General features: G+C 43.8%; 1 protein-coding gene across 2 annotated transcripts; it reads right to left on the reverse strand.

The window, feature by feature from the left end:
- Positions 1-4,313: 4,313 nt before the first annotated feature.
- On the reverse strand, positions 4,314-24,312 carry gabrr2a (gamma-aminobutyric acid type A receptor subunit rho2a). Of its 2 annotated transcripts, none has more exons than XM_055505754.1 (9): positions 23,769-24,312; positions 22,535-22,641; positions 16,174-16,241; positions 15,128-15,351; positions 14,145-14,227; positions 11,573-11,713; positions 10,891-11,157; positions 9,886-10,094; positions 4,314-8,786 (listed from the first exon to the last, which is right to left on the reverse strand). In XM_055505754.1, the coding sequence occupies exons 1-9, from the start codon at positions 23,954-23,956 to the stop codon at positions 8,451-8,453; spliced, it is 1,623 nt and encodes a 540-aa protein (XP_055361729.1). In that variant the 5' UTR covers positions 23,957-24,312; the 3' UTR covers positions 4,314-8,450. The 2 variants fall into 2 exon arrangements, with proteins under 2 accessions (XP_055361729.1, XP_028994904.1); XM_029139071.3 differs by having other exon boundaries at positions 10,891-11,043; positions 23,769-24,240.

Below are 24,312 nucleotides of genomic sequence, written 5' to 3' on the forward strand. Positions count from 1 at the left end.
GCCCATCAGGTACAAGATGGCAGCAGAAGCACACAAGCTTTTTTCTTTTAGTTTCACATTGTCTGTGTCTCCATCAGATTAGACTGTTACGACTCATCCCCGTCTCCAGTTTCACCTTTGTTTTGTAAGCGAACGCTGTATTTTTGGCTTTGAATCTGTGGTGAAAACAGATAAAGTGAAACCGTGGGTTTGGGTCTTCTCTCGGTTGAACCCTGGACCCTCTGTGTGACTGAGCTCTTCTTTGTGTTCGTTTACCACAGAGTCACTGACGAGATGAATATAATCTGGGTAACATGGGCCTGTTGTCTATAGAGAACAGAGATGAGAACATCAGCTCCCTCCTGCTGCTGGTGCTTCACTGTTTGTTTGAAATGAGCCTTTCTTCTTCTTCGCTTCCTTCTGCCGGCAGTAGCAGATTGGCTACGAAGCTGCAGGAGCATTTCACTGACTTAATCCCAGCAAGTCTTATTGGTTCCTTTCAAGCAGCAACTGGCTCCAACAAAGCTCCACCAGGCTGAAAGGAGGCCTCTATACGAGTAAACCCCAACTGGAGTTACCAATCAGTAAGAACCAAATGTCTGTGGTATTCACTCAGACGCAGCTTATTTTAATCCACAATGTGAACCAGTATTTCATTTAAATCACTACATTCTGGGGCTGTTAATTCTATTAGTGTGTGTTGTTTTTGTAATGAATCCAAGTGATGGAGGATTCTGAGGATTCTTCAGTCCTTCGTGATATCTCAGCAGTAGGTGAGTAGAGGGAGCTCGTCCCTGATCTGGCTCACTTGAGATCGGAATCCTGACGTCTTTGTGACCGAACCATTTAGAGACGAGGTGTAAAACTCTGACGTGTATTGAACAGCTTTATACAATGACTGAAGTTTATGTACAGTAGTAAACACTGGGCTGTGATTCCTTCTGCTTGTGCAGGTACAGGCTAAATCAGTGGACAGCTACTGTACAGCACTTCTTTAGTTGTACTGTACAAACAACAATAAAGAGTTTAGAAGCATCTGCTTACTAACAGATGCTTTTCTGGTCATGTGTATATGCTTCCTTAATATGTTCACCGCTGTGATCTTACATGCTGTCATCAACATATAAGACACTCCGTACTGTGAGGATCCAAGGAAAGGAGAAAATCGGGTAATGTCATGTAGCTGACAACTCAAACCTGCTCAGGCTGCTTACTGTGTTTATGTAATACCTGCATGCACACACAGGGTCACAGGTGACTGACGACAATATACTGTAGATATGTGGTAGAAATTACTTCCATAATGTCAATGAATTACTTTTAATTAGCCTTAAATGACTAAATAATGTTCAGTGTTTGAGTAGCAGCTCTTGGTTTAATGCCTTGTTTTGATCAATAACCGTGTTGTCTTTACCAGAGCCCAAGTTGAATCTAAACTCCATACACAATGGCACACAGGCATTAAAGCAGGTTGCGTTCGGAGGGGAAAGGAACAAGGACGAGAGACACGAAGCACAAGAGAGGACACACAAACCTGTGAATTCACTAGATGCTGATGCAGGAAGCCTTCTGCTCTGTCAGTAGGTGTGACACCTGCTGCTACAGACAGTGAGCAGCTTGCTGCTTTGTGTTTATCAGGTGATACATATTCATGTGGTGCTTTTCCCCATTTAGGACAGTGACATGCTGTCAGGAAGCACACTTTTAATCCCAGGCCTGAATGCTTCTTCAGACAGTGGATCTCGTTGCAACTCTGAACATTCTGAACACAAGCAGGCTGCAACTGCAACTCACCTCTGGTCATCCTCTGGAGGACGTCTTATGAACCATGAGGGTCGGGGACATTAACAACACACATGGGGATACTGTTGGTTGACCTTGGCGACTGTCAGTGAGCGAAGTGTTTGGACATGTTGTGAAGATGCCGCTAGTAGCTTCAGGAGTTTGAAAAAAATGATTGATGAGGGCAACATTAAAGGGCAATTTGCAGCGTGAGCCAGTTTACCTCATGTAATCGGAGCCAACAACTGGACACGTTGCTATAAAACCACTGTCACAGGATAAAGTGACATATGTCAACAGGAAACATTTTCATTTCATCAATATACAAATAACAAGTAAAAACCAAAATGCAGCTACTTGTAACCAACGTCGTGGCGAGGTGCCTGATTAAATGATGATCCATTCGTTTTAATGAACGGCATAGTTGGGAACAGGTTTAAAGCTGGTACCAGATAGGTGGCTTCTTAGTCAGTAAATTATATTAATAATATTAATGGTCCTAATATTAATTCTTGTTGCCCAAAGAACCTGTGTCTTCAAATGTTTTAGTTACAGTTTTTTTTTAAGGTTCAGTTTTTTTTTTCAGGTTCAGTTTAAGGTGGTACTGTAGGATATACAGTAACTATTCCATAGACAAGCCTAGAAGGTGGTGTAGTGTGGACATTCTGCATTGAAAACTGCCAGTGAAACTATGTAGGAAAAGACTAGAGTAAAGGTCTTTGTATGATCCTTTACTGTATCTTGGCATGCCACATATGCCCGGAATAGTAAATCTGTTCTTCATTTGTGGAGATCAGCGCTTTCTGACTGGCTGCAGAGGAGCAGGAAGAGATGGGGATGCTACTCTTTCAGGGGGTTTCAGACATGTGTCAATCCTGGCTTCTAATGGAACTGGTTGGTTGTAGACCCCCCCAATGGGGCCCTTCTGATTTAGTTGCATCTCCATGAGATTGTCGTGGCAGAATGGCTTTGTTTACAGCTCATAAATACCCGGGAGAGTGTAAAAAATGAATTTTTTTTTTTGTGTGTGTGCAACTCTGCAGGAAGGTTTTTTTTTTCTTCTCCTGGGTAACATACTGTAGCTTTGGACATAAAAAGCATGCTGTTATTATGTTCCTTGAAGCCTTGATGACAAAATGGGACCTTACACGTATGGATTTATGGATTTATTAATGTTTGACAGGAGTTTCTTCCATTTAAAGGTAAGGAACGCCAGCCACCTCACTTCCACCTTTTTACATTTTCAGTTATAGCGTTTTCAGTTTTAGTTGAATCTTAAATTCGATTATAGAATCAGATTCCCAAATTTCTCAGCTTTGTATCAAGATATAGCATGCATTGCTAGATTATATATTTGCTGCAGGATAAGATATATGTATATGAATCTATTTATATATAAGTATATGCACACACCTTAATACTTGTATTAGTATTGGTCACAGTTCTGGCTCCGTTGTCAAGCTCACCTGCATTTTCTGTTTTGTTTTACTATGTCTGGTCCAGTTCCTGTTTGTGTTAGTTCCGTCTAGCTTTACATCTGGTCATGTGATTCACCACCTGCATCTCATTAGTAATCTATCTGTGTATTTAAGACCACACTGCACGTATTATTTGCTCACCTGTGTCAATGCTCCAGTGTCCTTTATGAGTAAGTTCTGTCTGGGTACCAGTTCTAGATTCTGTTTCTGACCTCGTCTCGCCTGCCCCTGTGATTCTGGTTTTGGACTCCGCCTGGTATTTTGACCCTTGCTTGACCCCTTGATCCCTGTTTAAAGTGCTGCTGTCTTCATGCCAACCAGCGTACTGACCTGCGTCTGTCTGACCACTAAGAACGCATTAAACCTCCTTAAACTTCTGTTCTTGTCTGTGAAAGTTTTAACATGCATTTAACCATTAACAACATTACTGCAGTTATTTACGTAATAATGCGTTAATTGTTTACCAAAGGTGTAGCTTTATTTGATTTAATTGATAAAAATTTATTTATTTATTTATTTAGCACCATTCCCTAATTACATCCTGTCTTCAGCGTCAACACTAGTCGGTAGTTCAATGTAGAGACTTTCCATTAGTTGCTGAACACAGTGTCAAGGGGTCAGATTGTCTTCTCCTTCACCGCCACCTATTTTGTGATACTTTGGCGGTGGACCCTTGGCTTTTCGCTTCACGTACACTTTTTTGCCAGACCACTAATTTATTATTTCCCTGACTGTGTGGACCCTTCAACATTGGCACCTCCACACACACGGTCCCACTCACTGTACTGCACAGACGCAGATCATATTTAAATAATTTAAATATTTATATGGAGGCTTATATTCCACGTTGATTGGTCACTATCAAGGAAACATGCGTAGATCCGTGCTTAGTAGAGGTTGATACATCTATTCTTCTTTCTACTTACTGTATGTAGTTTTCTGGAGGAAATCTACGCAAGTCTTTGTACATGAATCCCCAGGTGCTGCTTACATTCATGTAACCATGAGGAGGTTAGTGTTGTGTTCAGTCAAAGAAGACACTGGATTAAGATAACACTCAATTGTTCAAAGCCATTTAACTTGTTTGACTTGTGTTTTATTTGAAACAACGTTGTAATTTACAGTTTAGAAACAATTTTAAGGACAAGCTCTGCTAAGTCAGGTAGAGATTCTCAGACAGCATGAGAAAGGCAACGCAGTCCTCACAACGTGGTGACCTAAACAGGGTTAACTTCACATTCTGTGTATAAGCTGTAAAGAAAAAAAAGTAAATTAGAAACACGTCCTTCTTTTAAACAACCAGTGTGTTACATTTACATTGTATGAGAGCAAAGAGCTCCATGGGTCTAAAACACTGCAGTGAAATTCTAGCTTGTTGTATCTTGGCCATTTCGTTAAATTCACCAGCTCCTGACATGTCACATCCTGCTTGGTACCCATATTTTCTGATATCCTTTGGAGTGTGAAACAAAGGCCAGTAGATGGAGGAGGTGATACAGTGGACAGAGACTGAACTAACCTAATATTACAGAACAGACGACTTATAGTGAAAATGTGCAGACGACTTATAGTGAAAATGTGCAGAAAATGTACATGTACTGTAGCTGCTACCTTTTCATTCCTGATGCTGACTGAATTGTTTTGATGCTGCATGATTCATTTTCATCACATACTGTACAGTATGTTCCCTCTGTAGCAGTATATTAAAGGGAATATTGATAAATGTCCCTAAGCATCATTGAACATCATTGAACTCAAATGGCCTCATTTTAATTCTGCTGTTTCTGTTCTTTCTTCCCACATCATTTGAGCCTGTTTGATCAAAGTGTTCAGCACCTTTAGCCTTGGATTAAATTAACCAACAAATATTTGAATGAAGCTTAGACCGGTAACCACACTGTGAAAGAGCTTTTGTGTTGTAAGAGAACATAATTAATGGAACTAAAAGGAAGGTAAAGGTGGCAACCAACATAGCCACTGTTTAGTTATAGTTGGATTAAAATGTATTTTCTCCTGAACAAGTGGAAATTATTTGATTTTAATAGCGAAAATAAATTTGATTCTACTTTCTATTCCAAAATTCACACCTAATGGTGCATGACTCTTGACTCTTTTGATTAGACAGAGCAGATTGTTAAACACCGTTCACATACAGTATACAGTAGTAAATGATGTAATGACTGTCAATCTGCTACAGGATGTTGCTGCTGCAGTCTTGATTCAAAATATGAAAGAATAATTGTGTTGTTTTAACATTTATCCCATTTGACCCACATCCTGGTAAGGGTCACCCTGTGCTGGAGGGGTAAACCCTGGACAGGCTATCCAATGACTACAAGCCATATGAACAGACAAGTAAGACAAATAAAACTTCTTGTCTTTTTGTAATGTGACACTTACAAAATGTTAGCATCTACTGTTGTGTTGCAAACATTTACTTTACACAGATTAGTTTTATAAAAGTATGTGTGACCCATGATAAGTGGCTCTGAGTTTGTTATCTCTATGATCTCTAGATCATTAGCATAGTTCATTGTAATCGTCAATGAAACATTAGTTGTAGCAATTAGACAAAACAATGAATTTGTATTACTGAAATTACTGAAATAATCAAAAAATGTACATGATTAAATGAATCTATACGCTGACGATGTATTATTGTTTCTCCAAAACCTGCAGACTTCAGTCTCATTTCTTTCAGTTTCTTCCAGTTTGGCCAATCAACATCAGCTTTCAAAGCACCTCTCCTACCACTACTCAGGGAACAGTAGATATGTATGTATGTAGTGAATTGGCCTCATGCCTGATACAGATGGATGTCGTCCTATTACTGAAAGCAACAGAGGCGACCTGGTTGCAGTCCCAGGTCCCAGGTGGGGCCCATGTGGGTTCGAGTTTGTTTCCCAGGGCTTCTCCTGATGATCCCGTGTGGATTCAAATGTTTGTATAATATTGTACTTTCTGTTTTCAGTATTGCCTGTACCAGCATTTGATTGGTTTAATAAATACTTTGGTCAGAGAATTTTCATTTCTGCTGTTGGTGGGTTTGTAACACACATACAGTAATAAATTGTCACATGGAATGATGAAATGATTGTCGGAATGATGGTCCTGCCTAGAACTATTTGTTGTCAATGATCCCAAACTTTCAGGTATGGTTTAAGTTGGTTTAAGGCATTGGACACGTGCATTAAAAAAACACTACAAATCAGCTTTTTATGCAAAGGTTGTGGTGGTATAGAATAAATTCTTCTAAACTTCTTTGCCAACAGATTACTACACATCTATGAATAAATAAATCTATTCCAGGAGACTCTGGTTCTTAATTAAACAAAATTTACAGATCATTCTCAAGTTAAACACCATAATCAGTACTGCGGTATCTTAATGTCCCTTTGACAGTTTTGTGGGGATTCTAATGATGGTTCTATTAGTTTTTGCTGCTTGGTCGGTTCCGCAAACAGTTCAGACATCTTTCAGATAATACATCTCATGGTTTGGCATAATAAACATGTTACACACCAGAAACACATTTTCTCTAGCAACTATTTTGTCCCATTGTGGAATCACTAGAACCAGATTTCTAGAATATCAGCAAATTCCATATTTAAGGCAAAAACAGAAAGATTCCAACAGAATGAATAAATCGTTTGGACATGACTTCCAAACACACGGTGCAGAATAGACCAGACAATGCATCTACCTCTCTGAAGGTACAGTAAGGCTTCCTGCTGGTGTGAGGGCAGACCTGGGCCCTGAGCTTCAGGGTCAGGGTCTGTGGTACGAGTGATGGGGTGAGTGGGTCCAGAGCCAGCACCACTATAAACACCCCCAGACACGCTGGAGCAAGTGAGCTGGTTGATGTGTCCCATTTCACTTTCCTCTTCTGTAATATGACTAGAGATGTCATCATCTGTGTCATTGTGTTGGATTCTAATACTCCTGTAATAGGTTTGGATGGAATCATAAAAGAAATGTTTGCTGACACTAAGTTGACCACCAGATAAAGAAATCGACACATTACAGTTACTGTATCACAAGAACCTTTCACCTTAAGGTTTGTTGTTATATGGAAAACTTCTGAAATGTTTGATCTTATTTGATCTGCAAGTAGTGGAATCACAAGTTTGCTGTTGAATAAAAGAGCAACATCACAGCAAAAAGTTTGAATTGTTGAATATCTTGTACCAAGTCAAGGGTTTTCAATTATTATGGTTATGCACAGACACACTTTCATCAACCTTACCTGAACTGTGAGAATCAAGGTAATCATGTAAACATGTTACAGCTCAAAGCACCACTAAACAAGCCTCCAGAACCGCTTCCACTATCTGCTCCTGGTCTGGTTGATTCGCATCTCATCAGTATAGTCAAGTCTAGTCCAGCGGTCACCAACCTCTTTTGTTCCACGGACCAGTTTGATGTCACACAATATTTTCACGGACCGGTCTTTATGGTGTGGCAAAAATATACAGCAAAATAAAATAATACTACCAGCATAAAAACCTTTATGGGTTTCATTTTAGTGGTAATGTATTATGTGTTACCGGCCAGAGCAGCCCCTTCATGAAGGTAGCGGTTGTAGGTAAGACACGTGACCGAGGCAAACATCGTAGACGGATGTAGCGCTCCGAGAGTCTCCGGTAAATTTTCCAAAACTAAACATCGTTCAGAATCACACAATAAATAAAACGGAAAAAATGTAAGTTAAGTATTCTTTCACGGCCAGGTACCGGCCCGCGGCCGAGGGTTGGGGACCCCTGGTCTAGTATATTTCAGTCTAGTGGAGTCAAGTCTAGTCTAGACTAACTAGTCTAGTAATAATGTCCTGTTTGTTGGATAATCTACCAGGAACCTGATAAACACGATTCATCTCTGGTGATTGTTTCATATGAATATATAATAATAATAATTAAAGCAGCATGAAGACATGCAGGTGGACAGCGTCCATCAATGTAAGACGTCCAATAGATTGATCACAGCTGATTTTCAGCAGTGACAAAAAACAGAGCCGACAGAGATAATGAGCATCAGTGACGTGATCCAAACGAACATGTTCTGGTTTAGAGAACTACTGAACATTCAAACTGCTGCATGAAGGACTAGGATAGCGAGAAGAGCTCGGAGTCTGAATATAACGATCAGCGCTGTGCCTTCAGTGCGGTAGCACTGTCACGGTGATGCAGCATTTCCCTGTCTCTGTGGCGTCATTCAGCAATAGACAGACCAGTAGATAAGGTTGAAGAAGATGTAAGAGCCAGGGAATATCATGCGTGAGTACTTGTCGATGGCGTGTGTGTTCTGGATGATGTTAAGCGCCCGCAGGCTCTTCTTCTTCTTGGTGGTGGTGGACTCGCTGCTCACTGACAGGTGCACCACCATGTGTTCAGGCTTCTCTGGGACGTCCTGCATCTCCTCCTGCTCCTCCTCTGGGACCATGGGCTCCTCAGTGTAGCCGGCCAGGCTGTTGGTGTCAGCCTCGCTGTAGGTGCCATCCAGCATGGTCATGGTCCGGGTCTGGGATATGCCACAGGTGCAGGGCAGCGACTGGGGGTGAAAAACAGGAAGAACAGACATTACTGTATGTCCATGCTAATAATGGTTGTTTCAGTCTGCTCGTGGCCTGAAGGCACCCAATATACACAACGGGAATCTTCAGACACCTTGGAAAAAGTTCCTGTGAGTCAGCCAGTTCACGTGTTGAGATCTCTACACTAACAAAGAGAGATGATGGTGGTGGGTGAGTGATGCTCTACGCACAAACACTAGATGAAGATCCCATTAGCATCGTTTCAGAAAACGCGACACCAGAGGAGCAGCAGCACCACAAACGTCCACCTGAGCTCGAGTAATAAAAGAATTTCATTTTAGCGTTCAGAGGTCAAAGGTGAAGGTTAACTTGGTTAAAACGGCGGATTAACCAGGACCACACCTGAACATCAGTGACGTCATGGCCCTGGGACCCTCACTCCAAAGTGACTGGTTCTGAAGGACCACTCTGTTCAAGCTCCTTCTGTTATTGTTGAGAGGTTAATGATTATGATCACTGGACCAGGTTGAGTTTAAGATTGTTGTGTACATAAACATATAAACACGTTACCAGTTTGTAGAAACCAGTCCGTCATTTCAACGTCCAGCAGCATGAGACCATAACGCTGCTGCTCCACTTGAAAAACACGTCTTATTAAGACGATCCAGAATGACCATGTGATTATTAGTAATTAGTTAATTAATTTCATTTCCTGTTTCCAAAACATATATATTTTTAACAATTATTATACACATTTATTATTAATAATTGCCAATGACCACATTTGCATTTCATTAAGACACAATAACAGCCCCCTTGTACTAATAGGCTGATACCCGGTGACTGGTGTCAGTCAGACTTAGGCCAAGGGTGAGGCTCATTAGCGCACTGCAGTAATTAGATCCAGTTAAGTTTACTTCAGCCGCTCTGGATGAGCAGCACGTTTGTTTACACAGATTTTGGCCGCTGGCCTTCGCAGCCTTTGATTCCTTGCTGCACACAGACTCTCTCTCAGAGAGCCTGTCTGCAGCTTCAGCTCAAGGGTCTGGTCCAGCTCATAAACTGCCTCCTTTCATTAACACTAGAAGCCGCGTGGAGTGTTTCCTCTCAACGAACCTGGGAGCGCGCCCTCTCCCTCAGCTTGCGCTCCCTGCGGTCCTGCACCGTGGACAGGTAGTTGACGGCGGCGTACTCCAGCACAGACAGGAACACGAAGACGAAGCTGACCCACAGGTAAATGTCCACGGCCTTGATGTAGGACACCCGCGGCATGGACGCGTTGACGCCAGTGATGATGGTGGACATGGTCAACACCGTGGTGATGCCTGCGCACAAAGCAAAGCAGTTAAACCGCATCCTAGTTTGGAAACGGATGTCTTAGACGTAGCTCCTGTCTTTGAAAACACAGTCTGTGAACTGATGCCGTCAGATCCAGTGCTGACAGACGGCTCGCTCAGAGCGTGCATGCGCGTTTGGGCAGGAGCAGCGCGTGGATGAGAAGGATGCTGTAGTGTAGCAGGCGTCACTGAGAATCTAAAGGTAAGTTCATAGGATTTGGTTTTAGCCTGAAACATCAGACAGCAGGTCACATGTTTACTGTAACTGAAACAGGGATGTAACATTAGAGGCTTGTACCTAATCATGAGGCTGAACCATCTGCAGACTAAACTGCTATTTTATTTTTATTTTTATTTTTTATAGTTATTTTTTAAATATTGTGTCCTTTGCCTCACATATACAAAAAAAGCAGATTTTTTTGTTTGTTTTACTTCTCTTCATTACTGCAAACTGTAATATTACACTTGTTATTGTTGCATAAATTATTTAAGTAGCAGCAAACATTCAGAAATAGAAGAGAAGAAGTAAACAATAATAAATGGCAGGAACGATCCAGCGAGAACACGCTAACAGCTGAGTTTAACAGCGATGAGCTGAGCTGTGAGCGGATCTAAGGACGGCGCCTGGATGACAAGAACCACAACAGCCTCAGTGCAGGAAATAATTGAAAGAAAAGTCAGAGGGTTGGCGTGTGGAAGGCTTGTGTATTCCCTGATGGAGCGCGTCACACACAGCTTTCATCACATTCCCCTTCAAACACATCTGACACCGGCGCTTCTGTACCGAGGGAAACCCGGGCCGGCACAGCTCGGCGGTCGATCCAGAAGGACACCCATGACAGCATGACCATGAGCGTGGCGGGGAAGTAGGTCTGCAGCAGGAAGAAGAAGATGTGGCGGCGCAACGTGAAGTTGATGTAGAGACGGTTGTACCAGCCTGAAACACAGCAGGGAGCAGCCGTCGTGAGGCAGGGTGGAGCTGGGGGAGCGTCGCGGCTCCATTCACCAGCCCCAGACAGGAATGAATCATCATCATCACTCATCACAGCGTCTGTGTTTATCGGGAAGAGAGTAATGGTCGTGTGTGGAGACGTTTATTCAGTAGTACAGTATGTGTTTTCCGACACAAACCTGCTGTGAAACATGGTGTCTGTTCGCTGCTGACTGGGGCTCATTTAAATCCTAGACTCCAACAGATATGTTTTATTTGTGTGACTCTGATTTATTTATTTACCTGCAACTCTAACACACTCATGTCACGGTTCATATTCTATCTGTATATACAGTATATATATATTTTTATATAGTTCTCACACTCCAAACATGTGTCCCTCATTGTTTCCCAGTATGAAGCTGCATCACGTTCCTTCCATTTACCAGCTAGTTTCAGTACATAAGTCAGACCCTGACAGGAGGCAGTGGAGCCCAAGGACCAGACAAAGGTCCAATAAGAAGTGACTGTGTACCTGTGCTGCTGTAGAAGGCCAAGCGGGACGTGGTGTGGAACTTCTGGATGAGGAACTGTGATAGGGAGATGCGATCGTCTGTGCTGAGAGACTCATCGCCACTTTTCCAGTACAGCATCAGGTCTTCATCGGTGTAGGCATCTGCATAGGACAGGTCATGGTTCACTTCATTCTCTGAGTCATGGCAGCAGTATGAAATACTGTAAATTGTGTGTATAAATGTATGTCATACACATGAACCTGGTGGAGCCACACTGGATGTTTACAGATGCTGAACATGAGGTTTGAAAGGATGTTTGGGTGTAAATCCAACCTCAGACTGACGACACTCATTCACAAAATATCAATCGTACAGTATTCTTTCCATCTGCACCCATAGTTTTCCTGTCAGAGGTGAATTAAAACATGCTTCACTTTGCTCATTAAGAGGCAAAGCAGCTCCCATAAGACACGAAGTTCACAAATTAATGAGTCGACTCTCAGCGAGTTCGAGTCTCTTGTGTGACGTGAACTTTTCCTAATGTCAGTGAAAAAAACGAGAACTTATTTAGTGACTGTTTGATTGTTGATCATGATCTGTTTTCTTGTTTACTAGTGTTTAGAAGCAAATGATTATTATCACCAACGCGCAACCTGAACAGCCAGTTCCTGCTCCGCTCAAGGATCCCATTAGCTCTGACTGCAGGCCCCCTGCTGAGCGCGGTTCTTTACCTTAGGAGCTGTGGAGGTTTTCTCTGTTGCTTTCATCTCTGCGCTCTGTAGCGTGCTTGAAAGCAACTTCGGCTAAATGTTGATGTTTTGAAGCTGACTTTTAAACAGCGCTGGGTGGATGAAGCGGCAAATGCTGTGAAGCAGCCCCTGGTTCAGTTTGTGCTGGGTTCTTCCTGGTACTGTACTGTAGCTCTGACGTCTGATGATTAAAGGTTGGAGGTTATGAGCACAGACACGGTGATGACATGGGTTTGTACAGTCATAGCTCCGTTTATTGTCCAGGAAGCTGGAGAGCTCTTCACCCCATGAAGGACACACTGCCCCACCTGTGATGGAGGAGTGGAGTTCACATGTGCTCTCTACCTGGATCCTTTGTCCACATAATGAGTCTCATCTTAACAATTACTGTAACTAGAGGATAAATCTGAGGCCTCCAGCCAAGCGATGGTGAATCCGTGTCCCTCCACACATCAAAGCCATAGTATGTTAATTTTATGCTAATTATTTCCTCAGCAATAAAAGATCATATTCACACCTTGTTACGCTATGATGTTGGTTATGAGACCACAGGACATACGATTCCTCTAAATATGTGCTCTAATGAAAGAAACAACCATTTCTACAAAATGAGGATTTCAAACACACACAAAAACCTTTTCTGCGACCACAGAAGAGAAAGCTACAGAAAATGGAGCGGAGACGCAAAGAAATGCAAAGCACACAAAATGAGAACCCTGGCTGCAAAGAATATAAACAAGCCTTTTCAATGCACTTCACTTATTTCTCCATCTGAACACGAGCGTGCTGCTTTAAGATGAGACACAGCCACAGAGCTCCAGGTTTGATCAGTCACGTGTATATTGTATATCTGTATGGAAGCTTCCTCTGTTTAGATGAGTTGGGCACAAATGCCGAGGTTTCATTAAAGCTGTGATGGTTGGAGGATGAAGCTTGTAATTAATTTTTTTAATGCATTTCATGTGTTTACACCTAAAGCATTTGTATGAATTTCAGGCAGTGAGGAGAAGAACAAACATTTGTTGGATAATTATTATACAAACTGTCAACACGTCGTCATAAAAGCATGACTCTGATCAATTACAGTGTAATTACTGTCACTCATCCAAGGCCTGACACGTTTTCTGTCATGTCCTGAGACAAACAGCTACACATTAGTGTTATACATAAAAAAACTTCTCTCTGTGGCTGGTCAACTTCTTGGTCTGGAGTGTTTAACTGTTTCACTGAATAAATGACAGTAGAACAACACAGCACTAGTGTAGTGTCCTATGTCCTAGGACATGTGATGATGTGATGATGTCATGATGTGAGGATTTGAAGATGTTGCGATGTGATGATTTGACGATATCATGACGTGATGATGTCATGATTACGATGTGAGGATGGATGGCTGTACTGTAGGTGTGTGTTAAAGTGTAGTGTTCATATGACAGAGGATCAAACTGACCCATAGACTCATGGAGCAGCTGCAAGATCATTAGGTTTTACTGGTGTCCGGCTGCCACGCTCTGTGCTGTGACTGTCTCCAGCCCTATAGAAGCTGTAGAGCATCAGACAGCAGAACCCGAGGAAGAAGCTGAACGAGCGGCTGCAGTGGCCTCATCACGTCTGCACGGCTACAGACAGACAGCTTGTCCCTGTCCCCTCCTTCTGCTCCGTGTGAGCAGTAATTGAGTAAGTGCATCTGCCTCCAGCTTTTAATTCATATGCTATTTTTATCAGCATTTATCTGGATTAACTGTGAAACTTCCACTGGCTGCTATTAATAAAGGGCCTTTCAGGAGGCCGTCTGCCGTTGACTGGACGTTTGGTCGGAGAACGACGTGCTTCATCTACTCACAGCTCTCCAGCTCCAGCGAGCAGGTCTGAGAGTCCAGAGGGAAGCGGCTGAAGTCCATGTTACAGGCTGCTGTGACAGTCACTCTGTGGAACAGGAGAGACAGTCAAATCACCAGGCTCTTCATCAGCACTGACTGTAGGACGGGTTAAATGTGCATTTTGGCCTCACACTGAACCTCTGAGCAATAAGGCACATCTCACAGCTCTGAAGAGGAATTATAGGAAAGAGGCTCGAATTTACTATAGAACACAGTGTGAGAGTCCAAACATCTGTGATGTCTCCTGACATCTGGAGAAGATGACTCATCCTGGACATGAACACCTGCTTCAGGTTTGAGATTCTCCCTTCATTAATCTGACTCTGATATAGATCAGAAAACATTTCAATATCGATTTATCACAGAAACGCAGGTAAACAACAAAATGTGTAGCATGAACTGAGATGAACTAGCTACTGACTGTTGGTGGCTCCAGCATTAATGTTTATAGTTGAGCGGCTGTAGGACATTATGGCCTGGAAACCAAACGGCTTCATCCCATAAAGCTGAGCATAAAGCTGATCTTCAGCCTCTGTAAATAGAAGCGACGGGTTCAGGTGACTCTGACAAACCCAGCTGCTCTCGGCCTCCTGCTGTGCGCCACCTCTCCCGACTCACGGGGAGCTGCTAAATTACCAGGTGGAAATCATTTGTTCACTCCACATTAAGCTGCCTCCTTCCAGACCAGGCTGTGTCCTCAGCCGAGCCGGCGTGAGGTAAACGTTACGTTGTGTCAGCTCTGCTTCAGGTGACGAGCTCAACGTTCAGCAGCAGCGATGAATCCAGATTAAAAAAAAAGCTTTTTACTAATTTACTATTGGAAGTAAAACAAATGTGAAATGTGCAATCAAGAGGTTGCTTGTTGAAATGTGCCCTCTTTGCTCTGAAGTGACACCTGAACCACATGATTGGATTCTGAGTGGGCCGAGTTCTGGTTCCCACGAACCTCAAGCTGTAGAGAACGTGTCCGTCAGGGTAGACGCGCAGCATGATGTTGTCGGTGGTGGTGTCGTGGATGAAGGACCTCTTGGAATGAACGAAGAAGACGTCGGGGACCCAGATCTTCTTGACCAGGCGCCCGTCGAACGTCATGCTCTTATTGGTGCTGCTGGTGAACGACAGACGCTCGTCCTTCCAGTAGTGCCTCAGGTACAGGGTCATGGTGAAGTCCTGGAGAAGGATTAAGAATGAGTCAGAGTCCTTTATTTATTTGTTTGGTTGTTTATTTATTTATTACAGTTGTTATTATTATTTATTTATTTATTTAATGAACAGCAGGTGGAAGCTGCCCAGGTTCGGGAGAACGTGAACCACAGACCTTCTGTGTCTCTGCGTTTGCTGCCAAGCACAGATTTAAGGCCAGGTTCAAAATAAAACTAAAAATAACTAGAAATGTCTCTCACTGCCTCCGTTGTCAATGGTAACCAACAGACCTGGAAGTATTTGTAATCAAACAACATGGGTTGTGGCCTCTCTTTGTTCCATTTAACTGAAGGACAGGGAGGAGGCTGCACCAGAGCTGCTACAGGTCAAGGTCACATCGCACCAGCGTGCGTTCGTTGGTGTTGTCACATTGTTTTTATTAGTGACACTCATTTATACAGTGACCTCCAGAAAACACATCTTTAATTACATGATGCATTCACTGCCAGCAACAACTCCAGAAAATGCTGTTCTACTCGGAGCTGCTCCTGTTCATTATTAATGTATTGGGACATTTTATCTGCTTAAATCACTCCTGTTTTATTTTTTACCTCAGCTCTGAGATGCATGTTTTATACAGTAATACATACAACCACATTTACTACTGTTAAACAACAAATTCTACAACAAACAAACATTCAAATTTCAGTGATTGTGCCGCTGTTGTTGCTCTAACAGCACTGTTTCTTGGTTGCTACATGTCACTACAACTAGAGATGAAGACCCAGTTGTGGTCCTTTTTCCTCCTTGTCGTCCGTTTAGTGGATCTGAACAAACGCTCTTTCTCACCATGTCGACCTCAGAGATGCTGTCCAGACTCTCCACCTGAACATCTACACCGACAGGAATCGCAGGACCTGCCAAACAAAGCGCATGGTGGGAACACAGCATCACAAACACGTTAGACCAGGTTTTCTCCAGGGCTGCGACCTAGTGATCACTGAGGAGCACGAGGTGTGAGCGATGGACTCTGGGTTTGGTGCAACCAGGTACTGAGCTGAGCTCTGAGGTCATAACTGGCTAAAGGAAGCTAACGCTGAGTGAACCTACTGTAGTCAATGGGTGACGTCCTGTGTGTAAACATCTGCAAGGATTTAATCTGAAACAGACTAAAACCCCACAAATAACATATTTTTATTTGTTGGGATGAAATGAGGTGAATCAAAAAATCCTGTTTTATTCATATTATACATTTAGTGTTAAATAGTTGAAAGTGACAACTGAAAACAGAAGAAATTATTAACAAATACACAAACACAATGTTACCTCACTAAAGCCTTATACAGAATATGGAAAAAAAGGAAAATACAGTAAATAGCACAGTGTAAATATGTTGTGACCTTAATCTACACACAACTACAGTGTGTACTGTAGTTTCATGGTAACACATGGTTACTATGGCTTCTACTCATGCCCATATTCTGCCTTCACATGCCACTAATCACCACAGTCAGTTCCACCTGTCCTGCATCTCACCAGCCTTTCCAGTAAACCTGTTTCTGAGCCCATGCAATCATCTCGTCTGAGAGTGACATCTGTCCAGCTGTCAACTTCCAGCCTCCTGCTTCCTACTTCCAGCTTCCAGCCTCCACCCTCCATCCGGCAGCTTCCAACCTCCAGCCTACAACTTACAGCTTCCAGCCTCCTCATTCCCGCCTCCTGCTTTCTGACTTCAGCCTCCATCCTCCATCTGCAGCTGTCATCCCCCAGTCGCCAACCTCCAGCTTCCAGCTTCTTACTGAACACTAATGGTGTAGATCAAGACACTACATACAGTGCAGTAAATAGACTTGAAGTGGAGAAGGGGTTTTGGATCTGAACCACTTTGCATCACTTTTCTATACAGACTATAATCCAGAGAGATTACCAAAGATGCTAAATGATAGATTAGAGTCACCAAAGCCACAGATGAAAGGCTCTGGTTCTTCTGCTTCTTGACACGATCCACTGAAATGGTGTGTCAGACGTCATCAGTGTAAAGGCAGCTACTGCAGATCACAGCACAACTAGAATGTGAGAGAAGAAGCCGTTCCTCCTTCGGCTGTGTCAAACACTCATTTCACAGAACGTCCCCTCGTCTCCACAGGTGCTTAGCTTTTAGGACCATTGAGTTTGACTAAGGTGCAGCAGCTTTGTGCTCATCCGTGTGACTACAGTCAGTAGAAGTGACTTGTCTGTCAATTTGTCTGTTATTTAATAAAACTGCATTGAAGCATTTCTTAATCTGGATCCAAATATTTGCAAAACAATCAATTTGTCATAAACTACGGACAATACATGTAAATAACAACAGGCTGCAATGACATCAGCGATGCACTGATTCAGTGGTTTGTATTTTGCTGTCCACTGTGTTATGACTGATTGGACGTGTTCATATACTTGTTAGCAAGTTGTGTTGTTCGAAGGCAAATTTGGCTTTTGTGGCATTTTTCAAATGTTTTGACACAATTAGAGCCCTTAGCAAACAAAAACGTGTCATTTTGACATTGGAGCAGCTGTTTAGGCCTGTGTGTGAACTGTTTCAATGGACGGCTGCGTCAAAGCGACCAAACTGTATTTAAACTCTACCAACTGCTGTCAAATCAAAGGTCTGAGGACAGAAGGAAGGAAACATGTCAGTAGCTCATTTACGATGAAACCATGAACATGAGAAGCAAAAAAAAGAATCAGTGGGAAGCAGTGGATTTATAATATATGTTGATTATTTTCATTGGTCGGTAGCTGGATGAAAGTGTGGAAGTGTGACTTTGAGCCTAATTCAAGTTTGGGGGTAATGAGTTGTCTTGAGTTGTCATTTGAAGTATCACGGGCAGAACTAGTGAATAGGACTCAGCTGGAGAAGCATCTGGCTGCAGGGCTTTTATGTGGTCCAAACACAGAGCTGCTGCGGTTTTCTAGGATTTGGAATGACCCCACAAAACAGACCGGACCCAGAGAGTGGCGGATCCAAAATCCTTTATGGAAACACACTTCAGAACAAGTGTTATTACACCTGTCCTCTTCATTCAGGCCCTGCTTTGTATCCAGTTGGATCCAGCTACTGTCTCTGGGCCCTGTTTTCTTGTGTTATTCCCATCTACCTGTGTTCTGTGCTGTTTGCTCAGTCAGGCATCTGTTTGTTCTGACTTTTTTGTTTTAACTATTGTTTCTAATTATTTCTGTACCACAGAGCTCTCAAACCTGAACCTTAGAAGGACCTGTGAGCATGAACAGTAGCTCCAAGAAGTAGTAGAATGTCCTGCAGAACAACAACACAGACAAGTCTGAGAGGCCCCTCCTCTTCCTATAACATGAGAATAAAGACACTCTATTCTATTAGTGGACTTGCAGCTATGGAGCAGCGTTAAAGTCTATTGGGTCTAGACATGTGTGGAGCTGTGCCCACATGTAACACAGAGTGACGTCTACATCAGACTTTGAATGAAAACAGCTGTTAAACAACGTCCAGTACGTATGGACACGCTTCGGCTGTTACAGCTTAGTTGTTTGGTCCTTTTTTCAGCTTTTAAGGATCTTAAGCTGTGCCTAAAAAGGCTGGGATTAACTTCTGCGCATCCCTGAGGCCATGAGATAACACCGCTCAAAGAGCCTCAGATAAAAGATTTACTAAAAGTTGTACAAAGCAAGAAGAGGAAAAAGGCAACGTTTGATGCGTCGCGCTGTGATCGGACATGAATGAGCAGCAGACGGCCTCATCTACAGGTCAACGCATCACAGGATGATGAAGACCTGCAGAAACATCCTGGTCTGACCCGTTCCACTACACCCATCCTGGTCCAGAAGCAGCAGCCAAGTCAAGTGGAGCTGCTGAGATAAACAGAGCACGTGTATCCATCACTGAGTTAAACATGGACTAAACTCAGAGCAGCACTTTCTGATGGACACGAACCAGGCAGTGGAACATGCACTGTAAGAAAAAGGGGATCTCCTGAATCCAGTTTAAAAGCTGGTACCATATCTCCATAGTAACTAGACTGGGTTCCACTGCTCCTGCTTCTGGAGCTCGATGCCTTGTCTTGGTCACTGGGAGGTGGGAGGTAAATGAGATACAGTAGGTGGGAGCAGCAACAGCATCACTAATCATAGTAAACTATAGTTCAGCAGTGGAACCACACAACATACTTTGCCCAGACCTTAAGCAGCCAGCTGTGATTCTGCAGCTGGAGGATTCCAGCTGTGTGACAATAGTTCTCGTAGGTTACATAACTGTGATAAAAGCTTAAATCTGGGCCCGTGACTTAAAACAACAACACCACATGTTGGGTTTAGTAGGAACAGAGGATGCCCTCCGTCAGCTGACCAGTGTTTATATCGTGGAGGGTTCCCTGCAGAGCAGCAGTCCGTCTGATGCAGATGTGTAATACGTAGACAGTCAGTGAAACGAAGGCATCTTCCTCTGACTGCGTCAACGTCAACCCAGCGCAGATCAACGGAGCCAAGCAGATCTACGAAACGACTACATTAACCATCAATGATAAATCAAGACTAATCTACAAAATGAATATATTGAGAAAATAATTAAGTTTAATTAATTAAGAAAGATAATTTTTATATAGTTTTTTGATGCAGACTGTGTTTCAGGACAATCGTCATTAGTGTCAGGTACGTCCTGCTTCTCTCATCTAACGTCTGTGTCGGTTCTTTAGTTGGGACAAAGTGTCATTTGCTGCTAACAGCTGTCTGGTGGCGTAACAGATTGGTGCCTGTGCTAATCTAAGCTGTAAGCAGGAAGAACCTCTGCCAGCTTAATCTGCTCATCACTGCTGCAGCGGAGCCGCATCGAGCCCAGCTAACGCTAACGCTATTGCTAACGCTATTGCTAACTCTACGCAGGCACCTCCATTAAGACGCATCTCGGAGCGTGGTCATAGTCAGAGGACGGCGATGTTCTCCTCACACTCTGCACATGGAAGCAGTTCAAAGGTCAAAGGTCATAGGCGGGACCGCAACCCACAACCCAAATGGACCATTGGCCTCTCAGCCTTCAAGTGTGTAAGCCTTTATCTTTATGCTGCCAGAGTTCTAACAGAACCCAGGGAACCGAGGTCATCTGTCCTGTAGACTTTATCAGTCCTTCCAAGATCAGATCCAACCCAGCAGGTCCATAGGCATCGTCGGGTCAGAACCAGGCAGGGTGAAGGGTGACTGTTCGCCTGCAGCTGCTTTTACTGCTTTTATTTTTTATGTCCAGTCTGTTTTTATTTTAGTTCATGGGTTTTATTCTTTATTTTCATTCCTCATGCTGTGACCGTCTCTGCCCCAGTCAAACCCTTTGAATCACCGTTGCTTTGTGTCCTCTGCTGGGACTTTGTGCCTCTGCTCTATATTTAGGCCCATTTCCTCCCTGACCTCCTGCTACTCCGTGCTCTGCCTTGCTCCATGTAGCAATCGCTGTAATGGGGAAAAACGCCTGGGTTCATGTTCACTCCCATCAAGCTACAACATCAGAGCACAAGGCTGAGCTGAAAGGAAAACATTCCTTTTCCTTCCTATTTCATGTCTAGATGTGTTTTACTATGCAAATATTTTCATGAAAGCTCAGCTGAGGTTTGTACCAATTCCACAGGTTTCCTCTGGTTTCTCCAGTGAGACAAAACGTCTCCACAAAGGCCTGGCCCTCAGCTAAGTTCTGACACATCCCCGTGATAAAACACTAGCTTCAGATTTGACTCGTGGGCGTGAACACAAGTGTAGAAAACGGCTTGTGAACTGTGGCCTTTAGATCACACGTGGAACCTTTGATGAGTTGTTTTAAAAGCGATAGAACGTGGGAAACCTATGTTAAGGTGAAATGCTGCACATTCACGTAAACAGTCAGAGTTAAAGATTAGTGACATGTTTTCACTGCAGGCTCAGGCTACAGTACACACAGTACATACTGTAGTACGTGCATCAAAGCCTCCTGCATATCAGAGGTTCCGATCACCTGTGAGGCCACAAGTGCTCTGCTTCTAGGACTCCAGACACTTCCCTCCATCCACGAACACGGCCAACACAAGGTCAAACACTCCAGGTCCAATCCAGGTCCAGTAACAGCACTGGTTCCAGTACAGCTCAACCAGACCCTTCCCAGTTCACTGTAGCCCTGTCCCTCAGAGACCCCATCCATATGTGCCTCCATCCTGTTTCCCACCAGCGCCAACCTGTATGTTAAATGGCGAGGTTGAAGGTGACGTCTGGTTTAAGGCAGTAAATGATCAAATCCACGATCAATCACCGTTTTCCCCTTTTCCACTGAGGAAAAGAACACATTGGACCAGGTCCAAGCCTAAAACTACAACGATCTTGGAACAGCTCCAGCTCCAGTCTGAAACGTTGACAAAATACAGCCTTTGATTTGGGATGAATTGTCTTAGTCAACCAGTTGGTGATTCTTGGTTGAACTCATCCTTGACTTAGCTCCACAGAAGCAGGGTCAGTTTAGTTACCATGGAGACATATTCTGGGCTGTGATTAAACACTTACAGTTCATTTAGCTCAGACTCAGCTGCACAGAGGCAGATTGAAGGCCGCTGAATTAAGTCAGTGTGAAGATTCTGTGTTGTGATATGGATTAATTTAACCCAGACTTTTATTTTGTTAATTTGATTAATCCACAAGTAAAGCAACTGAAACCAAGCTGACAAGAACAAAGACTGATCATGGACCCATTAGGCCAAACAGATGAGCCAAAGGCCACGGAGCAGCAGCACAAGGTCCAGGCCCGATCGACAAAAAGGCAGAGGAGAGAGAGAGACAGGAGCCAATGTGCTACTCAATGTTAAATTAATAAGGCGACTTCTGAAGGCAGCAGTAGCTAAGTTAAGAGTACTGTATGACAGAAAACAGGCCTGAATACAAATAGAGGTAAAAAAAACCCCTATGAATTAAAAATCCAAAAACCCAATAAATATCTCAAATCTTTACTTCCAGTATATCACTCACAAAGCTTCCTTTAATATATATATATATATATATATATATATATATGTATATGTATATACAGCTATGAAACTTCAGTAATTCTGTCAATTCTGTCAAATCAAATAAAATAATAAAGAAATAAGCTCCCCAGGTGCCACATGTGAATGAACCCAGCCACGGGTTAGACAGAGGCTGCTGAGCGTCAGTCTGTAACACATGATGAAGCAGCACAGCACACCTCACCTACCTCCAAACGCTGGTCTCATGGTGAAGTCGTGATCATCTACTTTGAGCAGATGCTCCGTCTTCATTTTGCGAGACTTGGTAACATCTGGGGGCTTCTTTGTTAAGGAGCTGAGGAGGAGAAGTCGGAATCAGCAGGTGGTCAACGGAGATACTGGAACTCAGCCTCTAATTAGCGTCGACTCCTCTTTACAGTATGGATCTTTCACGGATAACAGACAGAACCAGTCAAGTTCTGTGGGGCTTTGGAAGCGTTGCTGTGTGACTCCGGTGTCCTTGACTGAACATGATGTCATGCGTCTGCTACACTGACGGTAGCGGCTAAAGTTAATAACGCCATCAGTCGACCCCTGGAGTTCTTCTCTTCCTGTTCAACATGTGGTCCAAAAATGTCTATTAATAGACAGGCCCTGATCTCCCTCTATTAGGTGGCTTTGAGCAGACTTTGACTGCAGAACCACCCGGAGCGAGACGCTGCTTCACTGACGCCTCAGTGATGAACTTAGACATGGATGGAGCAGAACCCACAGCTGATCTGGGAACAGCCCTCCCCTCAGAGGAGGTGTCCCGGGCTCCGTTTAGCCTGCTGCCCCTGAACAAGCGGCTGAGGACGGATGGAGGAGCTGAATCACATTATGGTGGTTTTTCAGCATGGTGCAGACTGCTTGGTCCTCCAGGGCCCTGCTCTGCCTCCAGCTTCCACTACAACCCTTCTACTCCACACAGCTGCTTGTCTGCTTGGTCTACAGGCTTTTCGCTTCGCTAGTTAATTATTATAGTTAGGCAAAAGATCTAATGGTTCCGGTCCGTGTCCCCCATGTCCTGACAGGACGCGCTGTTTGCTCATTCTCACCTCCTGCAGGCGTCTCAGGGGGCGTCACAGGGACGCGTCCTGTACCGTGACCCGCCTCAAGCAGAGGTGAGCCTCGCTCCCCCGCGTCCAGCTGCTGACGACGAAGGTGTTGGTGGAAACACGTTGGCTTTTCAACACTGCTGCCGCTTTCATTTTTTTTAATTGACAGAGCAGCAGGCTTGGATTAGTGTGAAGCGGGTCTGACCGGTGTCCTTTAAAAATGCTCAATGTCAGTGATACATCTAAATAAAAAGTAACATTTATAAGCTTCGCTGTATTTAACAGCATTTAAACCTGTGGCTACATGGGCGTCAGTAAAACACACACATTCAGCCGCACTTGGCTCATTATGTGCGAATAACAGTTAAAACGTGGCTCTACTTACGTGCCATGCTTGTCGCTCTCCGTGGTACCGGTCCATCTCCGCACGCGGTGCCCGTGTTTACGGCATTCGCCACTGACGAGCAGACACAGGAGCAGAAGCAGAGGTTTGGTCAAATAAGGCATATTTAGAAGCGATGCTGGCGCAGATCCACAGGTGAGTGACTTGGAAGTCCGTCCCAGTCGGTTCATTCCAGCGGGGCTCAGCCGGCGGAGCGCGGCTCTCTGCTGGGGACGGACGCGTCCTCGCTCATGGCTCTGCCGCGCGAGCCTGTGGGAGAGAAACGATGCTTTACGCCGTCTGCACTTATCACCTCACGAGACGGAGGGAGAGAGAGAGAGAGAGAGGGAGAGAGAGAGGCTGAACATCTGTACCCTACATGCTCCGAGGGAAAATAAACACGCGCGCGCACACACACAGGGATTATTTTGCAGCCTGGCATGACACAAGTAGGAAGGCGGATTATTTCCCCTTTGGAAATAAAAGCTTCATCACAGAAGTCACGTTTGACTCAGGCGCCCGCTTGGGAGTCACAGCGTCATGAAGC

The sequence above is a fragment of the Betta splendens genome, chromosome 22 (assembly GCF_900634795.4).
Source record: "Betta splendens chromosome 22, fBetSpl5.4, whole genome shotgun sequence".
Classification (NCBI taxonomy): domain Eukaryota; kingdom Metazoa; phylum Chordata; class Actinopteri; order Anabantiformes; family Osphronemidae; genus Betta; species Betta splendens.

What these genes read in the sequence shown, in the direction of transcription:
- gabrr2a (XM_055505754.1), bottom strand. Translation starts at nt 23,956, where the DNA reads ATGAACCGACTGGGACGGACTTCCAAGTCACTCACCTGTGGATCTGCG. An exon ending in GCATCTCTGAGGTCGACATG is followed by an intron (nt 15,352 to 16,173) that starts GTGAGAAAGAGC and finishes ATCCTTCTCCAG; the next exon opens with GACTTCACCATGACCCTGTA. An exon ending in GCCGGCCCGGGTTTCCCTCG is followed by an intron (nt 10,095 to 10,890) that starts GTACAGAAGCGC and finishes CTTTGTGCGCAG; the next exon opens with GCATCACCACGGTGTTGACC.